Source organism: Rhinatrema bivittatum, chromosome 4, assembly GCF_901001135.1.
Source record: "Rhinatrema bivittatum chromosome 4, aRhiBiv1.1, whole genome shotgun sequence".
In the NCBI taxonomy this organism is placed as follows: domain Eukaryota; kingdom Metazoa; phylum Chordata; class Amphibia; order Gymnophiona; family Rhinatrematidae; genus Rhinatrema; species Rhinatrema bivittatum.
The window spans coordinates 220,926,882-220,943,261 of record NC_042618.1 but is presented as its reverse complement, the minus strand read 5'-3'; the positions used below and the strand labels follow the sequence as shown (position 1 = coordinate 220,943,261).

The 16,380-nt window shown below is 41.9% G+C and overlaps 1 protein-coding gene across 3 annotated transcripts in view; it reads left to right on the top strand.

Annotated features, from left to right (window-relative positions):
- Positions 1–16,380, top strand: part of SCYL2 (SCY1 like pseudokinase 2) — a 143,299-nt gene that overhangs the window by 52,846 nt on the left and 74,073 nt on the right. For all 3 annotated transcript variants that reach the window (XM_029599733.1, XM_029599735.1, XM_029599734.1), the window contains 2 exons: positions 3,727–3,871; positions 12,552–12,701. In XM_029599733.1, the coding sequence (XP_029455593.1) occupies positions 3,727–3,871; positions 12,552–12,701 (295 nt within the window). The remainder of the gene's footprint in view (positions 1–3,726; positions 3,872–12,551; positions 12,702–16,380) is intronic.

The following is a 16,380-nucleotide window of genomic DNA, read 5'->3' as shown; positions in this document are numbered from 1 at the left end:
GCCAGATGAACACTTTCTAATTGGATAGCAGATGACACAAAAAATGGAGATGCACAAGCAGACCTAATCCTAGAAGGGCATATTAAGGCTCATAATGTTAGTTATAGCATTTTGATGCCCCATCTAAGATCAGCCTCCGAGGACAGTGCAGTGCCGTGGCTTGACTTTCAGTCCACACATCTACATCCAGTTACTGTCTAGACATTGACACACAGGGCAACAGTAGGTTTGGTTGGTTTGTGCTCTGAGGCCTCTTGGATTAATAGGATTCAATGCTATCCTCCCAAGCTCATTTTTATTATTTAGAGTTTTCTTCCTTAAAAAAAACAAAACGTTTGCCTAGCCAAAGATGTTACAATCTGTTGATCTTGTTGCAACCTTGTTCCCTCTTATCTACTGGAAGGAATTCCTTAGCTAGAGATTTCCATGTGTGACTGCTTGTCCTTTTAAAGAAAGCAAAGTTGCTTACCTGTAATGGGCATTCTTTTAAAGATAGGATAAACCCCCCCTTTTTTTCTTAAGCTTGTATTCTTCTAAGCTCCTTTTTACTGAGTGGTTCCAAAGGTGATGACTTTGCAGGAAACCCCACACATACTGAGAAAACTGTCAGCACAGTTGGATGGCATCATCCAAATGTGACTGTTAATCCTCCTGTTTCCAAATACCTTATTCAGGTGAGCAGCTTTGCTGAACATTTGCCTGTAACCTAGTGTAATATCTAACTGCATTATGCAGTTATTGTGAATTCTGAACTGACTGAGGGCTTATCTCATTCTAAGAGCACTTCAGACAGGAGCAACTTAATGAGTTAAAACCCATCTCTTACACCACGTGATGCTGTGAGGGAGAACAGTCGCTCTGACTGATCTCTCCGAGGGCCCTGTCCCCTTTACTTATATTTTGCAGCAAATCTAGCCTCACGACTCGGACAAATTCACAACGATTGGTTTCTCTTTGTTCTGCAGAGCAGAACGATGCATTGTTTGGCTTTTTTATTAACATGGCAACAAAATCGACCAAGAAGGAGGAGAAAATAAAAGGGAGTGATCCTAAAATGGCCGATGCACCTGATCCCAGCTCTGCTTCTAATGGACCAGACGTGATGACTTCCTGGTGCTCGCTGCTTTGGAAGGAAAATTCTCTCACGCAACTATCCAGGTTGAGCTCGCAGTTTATTGTAATCCAACAACAATTCCAAACAGCAGAGCAATATATATCTGATGTGGAGGATACAATGGCCTCCATGCTGACTGAAACGACACAGATAAAAAAAAACAAAAACAATGCAATTCGCTACAGCTAAAAGTTGACGACCTTGAAAATAGGTTAGGAAGAAATAACCATAGGGATTCCAGAATTTGTCCCAGGAAAATACTTTGGGAACTCATCTGGAAGCCTGGCTTAAACAAGCTCTGAACCTGGATGAAAAACCTGGCACATTATTGATTAAAAGAGCCCATCATTTGGGGCCTGTGATTGCTGGGAGCAGTGTTAATTCTAAGCCCCGAGTAGTTATCTTTAGGCTTCTAAATTTTGCCCATAAGATTGAGATTTTGAGAGCATACAAAGAGAATTTCAGTTTGAAGGTGAAAGTCCTTTTTCAGGATTACTCGTTGGCGGTAGCATCGAGGAGAAAGGTGTTTGCTTCCATTTGCACTCAGCTGACAAAACTACGTTAGATCAACACTACTTTTTCCGGCAAAACTGAAAGTTCTCCACAAAAGGAAAATTTTTTCTTAATTCAGTTGAAGAAGCTGATGCTTAATTGTTGGTATTTTCCTTATTTTTGCTCAGTTTTATTTTGTATTCTCTTATTGCTGTATAACACTTACCTTGCTGCTTGTCTTTATTAAAATGTAAAGTTTTGTGGGGAGGGCCCTCACAGCACAAATGGTTTATCCATTTTGGATAACTTTTGTTTTGGTTGGCAGATGGGGACCTAAGGTTCCTTTTTTATCCTTTGCCCATTGCAGACCTATACTGGGGTTTTCCTTGGGTAACTGCTGGGAAGGCAACTAAAAAAAAAAAAGCATAATACCTTTTGTATACATTTTATGCTCTTTCACTCAGAAGATTGTTTTCTTTTATTTGGCATTGGGAACGAATACAACTAAGGCCTAGTTATATTATCCATATTTGTTGCTCACTGGGGGACCCATCGCCTGCGAAAAAAAAGACTTCATTACTGCAGTGTTATTTTCCTTTTGGGCTCTCATGGTGAATCTCAGATGTTTCACATGGAATGTCTGCGGGATAGACTCTGTTACTGAATGTTACAAGGTTTTGCAGGTGATGCTTAGATTTCATGTAGACATAGCTATCCTACAAGAGATGAAACTCTCAGAAGCAGAACATCTTAAACTGCAAAAGAAGTGAGTGGGTAAGGGGTTTTGTTTTTTTTCCTGCCACCTCCATTAAACGGAAAGCAGGAGTAGCTAGACTTTTCCATAAATCCCTTCCGTTTACTATACAAAACTCTATTGTGCACCCAGAGGGTAGATACCTATTTTTTGTGACTGAAATCTTTGGTAAGCAGATTATTTTAGGCAGTATCTATGCTCCAAGCACAGATTCTCAGTCCTTTTTTCAATAAGATATTAAATATTTTATTATATTCTCATCTACCAGTTGTGGAGATTTTAATAGAGTTTTGGATAGTACTACTGACCAGCAACCAGGTCGACGCACCTTGCATGTTGACCACACTCGTGGACTCCCATACGTATGCAATCACCTTGACTTGATAGATGTTTGGAGAGTCCTTCATACTTTGGAGGAGGATTTTACACATGTCTGTAAGGGTACATGGCTCAAAATCGCACTTAGACTATTTACTGGTGAGTAAGAATTACTTTTCAAAGGTGGTGGGCTCCAAAATAGGTCCCCTTGAAATCTCCAGCCATGCCCCCAGTGTGGTTGGACATTGGAGATATTTCTCCTTTGTCAACTAGTCAGAGATGGAGATTTCCCACATCTTTATCATGATACCAAATTTCATGCGCTTATAAGGGATAAGTGTACAGAATATGCCCATTTTAATCAGGGTCATCAAAATAGTCCTGTCCTCTTGGGAGACTCCCAAGGTTGTGTTACATGTAGAGGTGATAGCTTTATATTACTAAAAGGAAGAAGGAGATTGCAAGTGACACAATAGCTAAGCAGAGGGACTGCCTGAACACCTCAGTTACGAATTGTACACAATTCTATGCAACTCAAAGCACACTAAGGGCTGGATTCACTAATGCCGCAATCTGTCATTGTGAATGCTACTGGCCAGTGGTACTATAAAACCTTATTTTCGCTGATACATTGTGAAATGCAAAATGCAGTGCAGATAAGCAAATATTAAATCTGTAACATACCTAAGTGGTATAAAAAGTTTTTTTCATGTATTGTGGCTAAATAATATAAACACTATCCTGCGACTACAGCTAATGTTTTGTATTCTGCTTTATCTCCTCCTCTACTGAAATACCAATAGAAGTAGGTTGAAAAACTGGAAACTATGATCATAAAAACTGCCCCATAATCTGGGTATTTATCTGTAAATTGCAATAAGTGTGCAGACTATCGGAGAACAAATGATAAAATCCCCAGTATTCTGTATGCCTCTCAGAAAAAAATATAGGTTAAGAAATATATACAAATGTAGGTTAAGAAATGTATACAAATTAGAAAACATGCTGGGAAAAAGTGGTGTTTGCTTTTATTTTATTTTTTATATAGGGATTGCCTTGCATTTTGCACAGAACCAGTCTTTGCAAGTCTAGCCAATGTTCTTGGCAACTGGGACAATCTTCCATCTCCTGTACCTTCTGAGATAAAGGAGCATAAACTTTATGATGTAGAAACAAAATATGGTTTACTTCAGGTATGTACACAGTCATTTTTTAATTTAATGATTTTCTTTTTCAGAGCCTAAACAAATATTTTCTCTGCTCTGTCCTGTACAAAAGCTTTGGTGCTAGTCATGCCAATGCTCATGAAGCTTTTTTGGCACATTGCCAGCAACCTCTTCCTCCCTCGTCCAAAAGAGAGTAAATTTTTCATTTATTTATTTAATAGTTTTTATATACCGATAACTTGAGGCCCTTTGTTTTCAGTTTCTGTTATTGGGAATTTCAATATTTTAACAGTCAGTGGGGAAAATGACTCTTCCATTGATTTTTCTCCCATTATAAGTAACTTTTCCACAGATTTGTTTTGTTTATAATATTGAAATTACCAGGAAAGAAAACAAAATTTGAAAACGAAGGCCCCTAACTATAACAAAGAAAACATTCTGCTGACAAATATTGGGTTTTGGGAAGTGTATGTGTAAAATAGTATTACATCCAATTGTCATCACTTTGTGAAGTCAGTGATTAATTACCCCTACTGTAAGCTAATAAGATGGTGTGTGTATTAAGAATGTTATCTCTTCACCTTTTTGAAAGCTGTTCTTTTTCTCTAGGAACAATATATGCTAAATTTATTTTCCTCTTCATCCAGTCAGACCAGTCCAAACACATGGGTTATGTCCACCAACCAGCAGATGAAGGCACCTTACATAGGTTCCCATGTTGCCCACAGTCTGCCAGTATTCTCTTTTTTTTTTTCTCTAGCAGTTGGTAGGAGAGCATATCCCATGATCCTGAGATGAGGCCTATTTAGGGTTAAAGGATTAGATTGGAAGGGCAGCTTCTGCATTGAAAACTTTGTGCTCTCTAGCCCAGTTAACATGACCTTGGATCAGAAGGCTTGCAAGTGTGTTTTATTTGGGCTCCACATTTCACTCTGTTTCCTGATTCCCATCATTTCCTTTATTCCCCCTTTCCCTCTTTTCTCTGACTAGACCTTCTTAAAAAAATAAATAAATAAATAAAATACCACCCAAGATTTATGCCTAGGATAGGGTTTCCTTTCAGGAGGTTCAGTGGTGCTGCAGACAGTGTCACAGTGAGTTTAAAAAAAAACCAAAAAAACTTTTTTCCACACCCTAGGAGTTTCCTTTGTTTAAACTATGAAGGAGAGTGTGTCCTTTTCTGTTGAAGTGTAGAGGAAAACCTACACTTTGTACGTGATTTGGGGGGGGGGGTTTCCATTGAATCACAGTTGTGCAGAGAGGAATTCAGTGGGTAGGAGGAGATACCTACTACTGTTCCGGCAGGGCTGATAGTGCAGTCTGTTCCCACCGGTGGTTGGTCTGGTGGCCATTTTGTATGAGCGGCAAGGGGTTTGAACTAGGCCCTCAACCCTGTGATTCCAAGGTGTAGGAGCCTATTGCCTGTTCCTCTGCAGCCACATTAGTTGCTCGTTTTTATATTAGCAGTTTACTCTTCCTGATGTCCATCTCCTCTGCAGCCTGTCAGCATTTCCCTGGACCTTTTTACAATGTCTGCAACAGGTGTTCTCTTTGAGGTAGCATTTTAGCCTTAGTTCTTATTGGCTGAGAATTCAGGTGTTAAGAGGATGAAAAGGTAGAACTAAAAAAATAAGTTTGATTCTTCCTGGCCCTAAGTGGCTTAAAGAAGAGTGCCAGTGGGGGAGAGTTGGAGGATATGGAGTGTTCCCCTGAAGGGTAAGAGAGCTCTGCTATGGTCAAACTGTTTTATGAAGAAGAGCTGTTCTCCTCCTAAATTTCCCATTCCTTGCAGGTGCAAAATAATTCTTGAGGGAAGGTCCCATTTTGACTAGTAGTTGGAAGCCAGCGAGGGTTTTCCATTGCTTGGGTCAGTTGGTGATTTTTTTTTTTTTTTTTGTTTTGGAATGATTCACCTGAAACTGGTTTTAAAGGGGTTTGCTTACCGGGGGAGGGGGGGTGGGGAAGTAAGACTGTCTCCCCTTATAGCCCAAGAAGCAGGTGGATGCGCTGGCTTGTGCAGTGATGTTGAGAATCACAATTCCTGTGGAGAGTGGTGTGGCACTCTTAAGATGCACAGAATGAAAAGGCATAGAAGCAGGTCTTTGAGAAGGCTAGTATGTCTCTTCAGGTGGCAGCGTGTAATCGTGTTGTGACTAAAGCTGGTGTGCACATGTCTTATTTGCAGGAAGCTTTGCACGAAAGCAATGTTTTCAATCTGGAGAAGGTAGTGCAACTAGAAGAACTAAAAGGCAACCTTTGGGCAGATGAATATTTGATTAGTTCATGCCTCTGTTCATACCTCTCTTAGGACTTTGGCTTCTAGTATAGTGACCAGACATTTGTGTGGCTGTGGATTCAACATCTGAGTCAGCCTACCAAGCTTCTGTTCAGTGAGGTCCTAGAGAAAAGGGTGTCAGCTTGGGGAGAAATGTTTCCAGGCTCCCAGAGAATGAACACAAGGATCATTTAGTTAGTTGCCTTCTAGAACAGGGGTGGGCAAACGCTTTTGTGCTGGGTCCACATTATATGTTGTCCACAGCAGGGGCTAGGTGGGGAGGTCCCCTTTGGATCTCCTCAGGTGGGCAGAGGGAGTCACTCTTGGAGCTCCTCAAATGAGGGTGGGGGGGAGGGTGTTCCTCTTGGAGCACATTAAAAATACATGATGTTTGTTTTTTTGACATACTGAAAGGAACAAAGCAGCAGCAGAGAAAATAATACAGCATTACTTTACAAAAAGGCAGTAATGTTTTCAGAATGGCACTAACAGTGTCATGAACATCATAAACCACTGAGTAATGAGCAAGTAAGCAGGTAAACTTATAATAAATACAGAAAGACACAATGAGAGAGAAAAAGCAGCAGCAGAAATATTAATACAGCATCAGTTTAAAAATCCAACAGGTAAATCAAAGAAAGAGACTAGTTTTACTTGCAATATGACCAAGGAGAGTCCCAGCTAGACAATCATCTGCAAGTGACCACTTACCATTAATGCATTTTTTAAAGGAACAGGCACGGGTTAATGAGCACAATGGTGGAAGACGAAAGGAAAAAAAATTCAGCTGAAGAGATTCTGATAGCTTATTCAAATTGCCCTTTTGTGCTCATTAGCCTATGTCTTGCAAGCATGCATTGCTCTCTGCCACTGCTCTATCATCAAGAGGCCACCTGAGGCCTACTGACACTTGCTTTTCATCAAGAGGCCCGCTAATGTGCACAATAACAGGCTCATGATGTAGCATCATTCTGCGTCAGCTGGCTGGATATTATAGTGACTGGAAAAGGTAATGTGGGCCAAAACCAAATAATGATATTGAGCTGGTTCTGTCTCACAGGCCTTAGCTTGCCCACCCTTGTTCTAGAATCCTTCGGGATGTCAAAGGTCTGGGTTATATGGTAGATTTCGGTCCTTTTCAAAGTTTCATGAAAAGAAAATGCTGAGAGTTCTGGAACTACAGGATGTCCTGAAGCTCCCAATGAAAGAGTAGGTGTCCAGTCTGGAGCAAAGAATAAGCATTCGGTTATCATAATTTCTCCAAATATGGGTCGAGATTACCACAGACTATTGGATCTTCTAGGTTATTCAGAGTGGCTCTTCCTTAGACTGTTTATCTGAACTTGGATGTTTTTATGGTTTCTCCTTGTCTTTCCTCTCTGACGTAAGAAGCATTTTGGGTCACAACCTGAGTCCTCTGTCGGGCATTGAAGCAGCCGTTTTGGTGCTTCTGGTATAATGAAATCAATTTTGGTATTCTATCTACTACATGAAAAAAAAAGGAATCTTTTGATCTATTTTGGATTTGATGCAAGTCAGTTTTGAAGGTTTCTCACTTCAGATTGGGGGCCTCTATATCAGTTATATAGACCTGTAGATATGTTATAGTAGAGCTACTGGGTGGCTTAGGACTAAATCTTGCCTTTCACTCTAGCACGCCAGTTCAAGTTCTTAACTGAGAGACTACGCAAACCTTTTAGCATCCATGGGTTTGACAGAGACACAGCATATTACCTTCTGAAACGGCCTTCAGAATTTCTCCTTTTCTCTATGCAGAGGAGTCCTCTTTAGTTTTAGGTCTTCACTTTTGGTTGACTATTGCCCCTGGAACTTTCTTACATCAAGAAGGTCTCCTGGTTCATCCTTTTATCTGAAGAATTTTAGTTAAAAATCAGGAGAACGAGTTGACCATCAATAAAGTTTAGTTGATATGGGGGCTTATTTTGACACTAATTGGAGCCAAGTTTTGTTGATGGTACAGAGGACTTGGAGGCTGCAAGCACAGTTGCATTCCTTGAAGTACATAGAGATCCTCCATATGGAGTAATCTTCAGTGGCTGAGATCCATGGTGGTGGCCTTGGATTGTGTTCACTGGGTAAGGGCTCTCATGAGGACCTTGTAAAGAACCCTGCTTCTCCAAGTGAGATCTTTAGTCACAAAACTATACAATCAGGTTCTCTGATCCAAATCAGGCCTGAGCAGGTTTCAGTTGGTGACTTGTTACTCTGAATGGGAGAAGGGAGTAGATCTGGAGCAGCCTCCTTAAGTGGTATGAACCTCTTAGGTTTGGGAGTGGATTGTCAAGGTTGTGGGTCTCCCACCCCCCCCCCCCCCCCCACAGGAAACTTGATCAGCTGTAGATGCCAGTTGGTGTTGCTCCCTTTGGTGCCAGTTCTTCAAAATCAAGCAGTCTGGTTTTTATCAGACAATACCATGATAGTGACTTGTGCGATTCATCAAGGAGATGCCAAGAGCTTTTGGGTGTCTATGTAGATGGTAATCCATGTGTAACCTGGGAGGAGAAATACCTAAGAATACTATGGCATATCGCATATCTGGAGTAGAGAAGATTGTAGAAGCTGATTGTCGCATCCACATTGTTCTGGACCCCGAGCAGTGGGAGCTGTCGGGGTTTTCATCACATTGTGGTGCAATGAGGGGAGCCAGTGTTGGACCTAACCTTGACCCACAGGAATGCAAATGTGGAAAGACTCTACAGCAAAAGAAGAGAAAGAGGGTCTTCCAGGCTTGGATGCCTTAGGTCACTATTAGCTGGTTCAGTAACTACTTTATATGTCTTTTGTAGCCTCTGATAGTCTCCTCCAGAAGATCTCTGGGCTTCGAGAGTCAGTAACTCTGGTAATGCCTAATTCGTATGCAATTCTGTTCCAGCTGTTGGACAAACATTCCCTCTCTCTTTACCTTAGAATTCAGGTCTCCTGAGACAGGATCTGATGTGATGTGGGGATCTGGTTCAAATCAGTCTTGTGGCCTGGCCCTTGAGAGGTAGTCTTTAAGCAAGAGATGGTGAATATTTTGTTGCCTTCTTGCAGACTGGCGCACTGCTAAGCATGTTTTTACCTAGAAGGAATTTATTTTCCATTTGGCCTAGTTCTCAATTTCTTGAAAGTGCAAATAGTGGCAAATGCATGTTTCAGAGGTTTTGTTTAGATGAGAGGCTAAGTGTACCTTAGAGTTTTTCTGTTCCCTGTGAGAAATAAAACATGTAGACCACCAGTAAAAGAACTAATCTTGTCTTGGAATTTGAATATGGTGATTATCCTTTCTTGCAAGTACTTCTTTTGAGCCCTTTAAAGGTAGTTTATTCTTTGGGGTTTTGCTTTTTTTTTGGGGGGGGGGGGGGGGGAGGGAGTTGGCTGAGTTGCTAGTGGCAATCTACTCAGGTGGGCGAATTTCTGAGCTATAAACTCACTTCGTGCAGGGAGTCTGTCATGGTCTTTCAAAGGAGATGATACCGATTTGTATAAATTTGACTTTCCTTCCAAAGGTGATTTTCATCTTAGCTGGGTAATGCCTGCCTTCCTTTCTTCCGTAGAGATTTGTGTGGGGAAGTGTGTTTGCTGTACCATTCCTTGGATGTGTGGCATGTTCTATTGTGAATTTTAGGGTATCATATCATATTTGTGTCCTCCCTATGGGGTCATTTAAGAGGGATGTGGCTATGAAAGCTTCATTGGTGTGCTGATCTAAAGAAGTCATAAGTGTTGCCTATGTAATTAGAGGGTTATCAGTCCCAAGCAAGACACAAGCGGTTTCTTGGATCCAACTTTGGTTGGTTTCACCACTGAAGTTACAAAGCAGTGACCTAATCTTCCTTGCATTCTTTTGCGATAACTTATTGTCTTGATATTCGAACAAGGAGGATACATCCTTTGGTTTGGAGGTTGCAAGAGCACATTTGACAGCATCCTGCCCATGCAGGGTATAGCTTGGGCATATCCCTTGCATTTGGACTGGTCTGGTTTGGATGGAAAAGGAGAAGAAATTAATTCTTACCTGATAATTTTCTTTTCTTGCATCTAGCCGAACCAGTCCAGGACCTTCCCTTAACTGCCAATTGTGTGGCATTTGATGGTTCTTTCTTTTCAGAAAGAGTATAATATAATCTTAATCATCTTTCAATGGCTAAGGTAAGGGATTATTTATTTGATTTTATCCTAATTGTGTTTTATTGTTCATTTATTTTTCTCTCTTGGAAATCCTCTGGTTTGGGGTAGGAGGGAAGTTTTGTTTTTTAGTATATTAGCTTGTTACGGGATACTGACAGCTAAGGGCAGTGTGAGAGCTTATGTAAGGTGACATCAGCAAGCCTGTTAATCTCTGCCTGCACCTGCTGGTTGGTGGATATAATCCGTGCATTTGGACTGGTCTGGTTGGACTCCAGGAAAGGAAATTATCAGGTAAGAATTAATTTCTCCTTAGCACATAAAGAAAGAAAATGTATTGCCTATTGATGCTGATTTAAAATTGTATTTGTAGTCAAGCATTGAAAAATCGAGTAGTCATTCAGAGATCACTGCTGCAAACTAGAGCTACTTCACCCCAAGAGATTAATGGGTATATTTTTTTTTTCAGTTTTTAAAGATTTGCAACAGTAATCGCCATTTTAAGTGGCAGCGATAGCAAGCAGATGATATTTCTTCAGGTACTCCAGGGACTCTCAGTAACTGAATCTCCTGTATTCTGGCCTTCTCTTGTTGCAATCTGTTGTAACTAGAGATGTGCAGAAAATTTGTGGTCTAACCTGAGCCAGGCGAATTTCAGCCTAGTTTGTTAGACATTTTCAGATTCTTTTTTCCCTCCTTCCCCCACCCTCTACAAATTAATGTGATTCCTCAATCTGCTTGCTGTGGACTGCTTTGAATGAGTGAGTCTTCTTGAACTTAGATACAGGTTCACTGCTTTGAGAGGTTCACATCAGATTTTTTTTTTTTTTAAGTTTAATCTGATATGACAACCTTACAGAACTAGTTTTGAAAAATGTCACACACATCTAGAGAGAGTATCTTGTGCAGATAACCTGATACTGTGGAGTTTTTAACCAGTTATCCATTGGCAATTATCATAAGATCACTTAGCCTAGCTTGATACTTTTGACAAAATTTGGCAAAGACTAATGTTATATAGGTCTTTAACAATCATTTTGTTGCATTGCCTAAAAAGTCCAACAAAAATGCTGCTGTGCTTGTTTATGGTACTGTTTAATATCGTGCAAGGGGTTGAATGCCTCTAGAAAGAATAAGTGCTGTCCAGATCTGGTTCTCTTCGGGTCTTTCTGATGGGAGTGCTGTGCATTATCATATAGAAGTTCCCGCTTTAATTTCTCAGGTAAGATGAGGTAGTTTGTGGTCTTCTAGCTGAGAATTTTAACTGAATTGACTGGGTAGACAGGTTTGTGTTTAAAAATGAAATGGAGAAGAGACCCTGTGTAGTTGTGAATGAAGACTCCTGTTACTAATGACATCGGGGAACTTTTTTTTTTTCTTCTTCAATTGAGTTGGAGAAGGAAAAAAAGCAGGAAGAATCCCCCCCCTTAAGCATTTTTTTTAACTTTTTTTTTTTTTTTAAATCTCAGATATGTTTCCTTTGTACAGCACACTAACCCTTGTTAAAGAACTCAGGTTTTCCAGATAGGTGTTAGCCACGCATGTAGCAGTTTGAAACTGAAAATTTATGCAGCAAATTTGCACCTTTTGTCCTCTGAATTATAAATAGTGCCCTATTTGTAATCATTGGGAGAGCATTTCTAACTAGCTGTTTGGTTGATTAGATTAAAATGCTTCAAATCAGTACTTTTTATTTTTTGGTCCAAACGTTTGTTTTTCCTCCTCCTCCTTTGGGCAACCAACTTAGTCAGAACCCCTTTATATTAGGCTATGATGCCATGAGCTTTTATTTACAACTTCGCAGGGCTTTATCTCTTCCTATTTATTTCTTAAAATCTCTTAACCTCCCCCACCCCCCCAACAGTCCAGCATTGCAGCAATACACTTTGGTCAGGGATCACAAACTGTAGCTGTCTCCAGGACTCAGCTAATGTGTACCATTAATCTAGCTAATAGATGTCTCCCTTGACCAATGTCAGAGACTCCCCTTCCTGCTTGGGCTGTGAACTCTGCCTGCACTGTATCTGCCCTCTCTCGCTGGCCTGGGTATCAGAGGACTAGTCTAGGAATTATTGTTCTGCATGACAGTCTGCAGCCTTTGCTATGCAGAAAGGCTATAGACTGGCCCACTTAAAGGTCATTAATAGCAAAATTAGTCTGTATTAATTGAACTTTTCAAAAGAGAAAGTACTGACAAGAGTATTGATAATGATAAAAACATGAACTTTATGTGAAGTAGTCCAAATCTAGTTTGCTAGTAAAACATTTTATGATGAATGTTCTTGTTGCTATGTTCTGTTCCAGGTTTCTGAAGGCTTGGCCTTTTTACACAGTAGTGTGAAAATGATTCATGCAAACCTCACTCCTGAAAATATTATTTTGAATAAGAATGGTGCATGGAAAATTATGGGGTTTGATTTTTGTAATCCAACGAATAATCCTTCTGAACAAGAGGTACTATTTTAATTTAATTTAGAATACAACTAGATAAATGTAAAGAATATGAAAGTCTTCACTTTGTCATAAATAATATTTACAATAGACAGCTTTTAATGTGTTCTGGGATGAGGTAAGTGGTGAGTGGGTGCATATAGAGACTTGTACATGGCAAAATATATTAGCTATGTGCAGATTTGTGCAAGCTTCTATTATGAGGATGTAAATTAGTATGTGTTTGTCTTCTACATGTGGACATAAACATATGAATCATTACTATTTCCCTTATATATGCCTACATCTTCTAACTACTTTCAGGCCGATGTATTATGGTGTGCTGGCCGCAGCACATGGCTCAATGTGCTGTTGGATGCGCATTTTGGACACGCGGCCATAACCCCCGATGCAAAACGGGAGTTAGCGTGTCCAAAACGTGCACCCACCCGCCCGCGTAGATAATAGTGCTCATAACATGTAAATTCATGTTGATGAGCGCTATTATGTATTCCCCTCAATGCAGAAAAAACATTTGTGCCCAGTCCGCACATTTGTATGCTCAGAAATTAATGCCAGTACAGAGCTGACGTTAATTTCTGAGCGGCCAAAAAAGGGTACAGAAAAGCAGTAAATACTGCTTTCCTGTACTTCCAGGGCTGTTTCCAGTTGGTCCTTTCCACTGACATGACAGGACAGCTTTCTGAAAGGAGATTGGTCCACTGTCACGTCAGTGAAAGGACCAATCAGCAATAAGTGAAGGAATGAATAAATCAATATTAAAGTGTGAGGCACTTAACATACCTTAGTGAGATAAAGGTGTGCACATTAACAGCATCTAGGTAGCAAGTGTAAATGTTCACGGGGATATTTACGTGCATACTTCCAAAAATTGAAAGTACATGCATGAATGATTCTGTGGTCTAACTGTGCTTCCAGGAATGCCTCTTTACAATCCGCATAAAAGTGTGTGCAAAATCTCTTTTGTACCTATGTCTACACATGCCGCACTTGGGAAAAATTTTTCAAAAAGCCTATTTACGTGACAAAAGCCACATTTTGTATGTTCCCTTTCTTTTGAAAATTACCTCTAATATTTATGCAGCACTACTAGGCATACTCAACACTGTACAAACACAGAATAGAGGTGCTAAACTCCATGGAGCATTTTATCCCTGTGAGGCAAAAAACATGTGACGTTATCAGGATATAGCATTGTTATTTAACATCTGATAGTTTGTAGTGCTATACGCGATGTAAGGAAGAGCCAAAATTTCCTCTGAAGAAAAATATTAAGTTTAGAGCAACAACTGCAATATTTTTGTTTTCCCTGTACGTACCCGGATCAGTCCAGACAGTGGGTTGAGCCTCCTGTCCAGCAGATGGAGACAGAGAAAAACTGAAAGGGTATCCTATATCAGGACGGTGTTCACCCTGTCTCCAGCAGATGCAGGCAGTTGAACCTGCAGTTCCCTCTCTTTAGAAATTTATTTCTTCTGTAGGGTTTTTATCTCACTCCTCTACTGTTTCAGGATCAAGCAAGTATTTCTTACTTTTTAAAAAAAAAAAAAAGTAGTTACCAGATTTCAAAACCTGTTTTTTCTTAAGGGAGACTATTCTGTCTCCTTGCTTTTACAGGGTCCTAGGGAGGCTTGCCCCTTGAGTATTCAGCCTAGGATTCCTATCCCTGGTGACTTTCTTGCCTGGCTTGGGTGAAACTGGTGGTCCAGTCACTCCCCCTCTTGCCTTGTGTGACCCTGGAGATGTTGACTACCTCGGGTCCCATAGCAGGGAAGTTTTCATACCTCTGCTATTGTAAAAAAAAAAAAAAAAAAGATTCAAAAGCCTACAGCATTCAAGCTGCTGGTTCGTGGGAAGGGCACAGCCAGGCACAGGTGAACTTCCTTCTCACGCAGCAGTTCTGCCCCCCCTCCCCCTCCTCTGTTCCGTTTTTTGGATCGCCTTCCCGCGAGAGACCATGCACTCAGTGTTTGCCCGGCGGGGAAGGCTCCCAGCACAAGGCAAATCAGCTGTGCGCTTTTGCTTCAGCAAGCACGCTCCGAGGTCGGCCCCATTCCTGGAAACCGCGGGAACGACGGCCATCTTGCCGACAGACCTCGTTTCAGAGTCTGTGCTGACTGGGGGAGGAAACGACATTTGTCCATAAAGTTCACCCAGTTTAATCCCTGTGGTCCCTGGATGTGGGCTCTGTGCCTCAACCTGCTGGCCCCCCTCCTTCAGGGACAAGAAAAAAAAAATAGGGGAAGTTTTTCTCTCTCCCGCTTTTCTTTGCTTTAAAGCAAGGAGAAGGAGCGCTGCAGGGTTCAGTCCCCTGCTCCCGAACGCAAGTGCAGCCAGGCTCAGCTAGTTTCATTTTTTTCCATGGCTGCTTCCCCCTTGATGATGCCGCGTGCAGCATTCTGTCTCGCCTGCGGGAGTCTGCTTCGCGGCTTTCCCGCACAGGACTGTTTGCCAGGCGGAGAGGGACCCTCTGTGCCAGCGGTGAAATCGGCGGACCAGGGTCGGGCTCCCAAACGCGTTTCTCGGCCGGCTCCTCCTCAGAAAATCGCGGCCATTTTGGGCTCGGATCTCGCATCGGATTCGGAGCCTCGGGGGGGGAGGGGAGCCTGATTTTTCTAATTCGCTACCAGATTTACGCCCTATGGACTCCCCAGGGGTGGTCCCTGCTCCTTCTACCCTGGTCCCTCCTCCCTCTTTTCCCGGGAAATCTCATCCTCGTTTTTCCATGTATTTTGTGCTCTTGATGCACAAATCCTATTTGGTCGGTCTACAGAGCAGGATGATCCCTCGGATGTCCACTGTCCTACGGCTCCAGATTCGCAGTATTCCTCTTCCTATAAGGTTTAAAAAAAATAAATAACCACAAGCAAAGTTGAAGGAAACTTTTATATTTTGGGCACGATGCTTGCTCTTTGCTCTTATTAGGGCCTAGGGGGACTTTTCCCCTTGATGTGTTCAGCCTAGGACCCTACCTGGTGATCTGCCTAGCTTGGGGTGACACTGGTGGTCCAGTCCCTCCCCCACTCTGACCCAGAGAAGTGGCATGCCTCGGGTCTATGGACAGAGAAGTATAATTCCGCTGCCTCTTAAAAAAACAAAAAAAAAACCAGAACACTGGGCCATTTTTCCACAGACTTTGTCCTACTTTTGCATAAGGCATATGTTGCCAGCCTATTGCAGCAGGATGGCTCACACCCAGATCCTGCGCCACCGCTTATTCCCTCAGGTCTACTGGCTAAGGTCCCTAGGACAGCTGCAGATCAGGGACCCAAGCTCCCAAATCCTCAAGGGATGACTCGTGGTGGATTGTGCCGGGGGTACCAGATCCTCCGGATTCTCTCGTTTCCCACCTCAACTCTCGGACCCCACCCAGCTGATGATACCCTACCTCCGACTCCTCCGGTACATGGGGACGACCCACGAGTGTTTTGACTCTCCCAGCGGGAGGAACTGGATCCACTCTTACCATTTGGGTCAGCCGAGCTGGGCATATATTCCCCTGGCGGAAAGTCCAAGTGCCTCGATGTCTAGGATCCAGGCCTAGCTGGGCTGAGGGCACCTCCAGGATCTTCCCTTTTCATCCGATGTTGATGCAGTTACTCCTACAGGAGTAGGAGGCTCCAGTGGCTGGCTTACATGTGGGCAGAGCCATGAATACTCTTATCCCCTCTTTGAGGTGTCT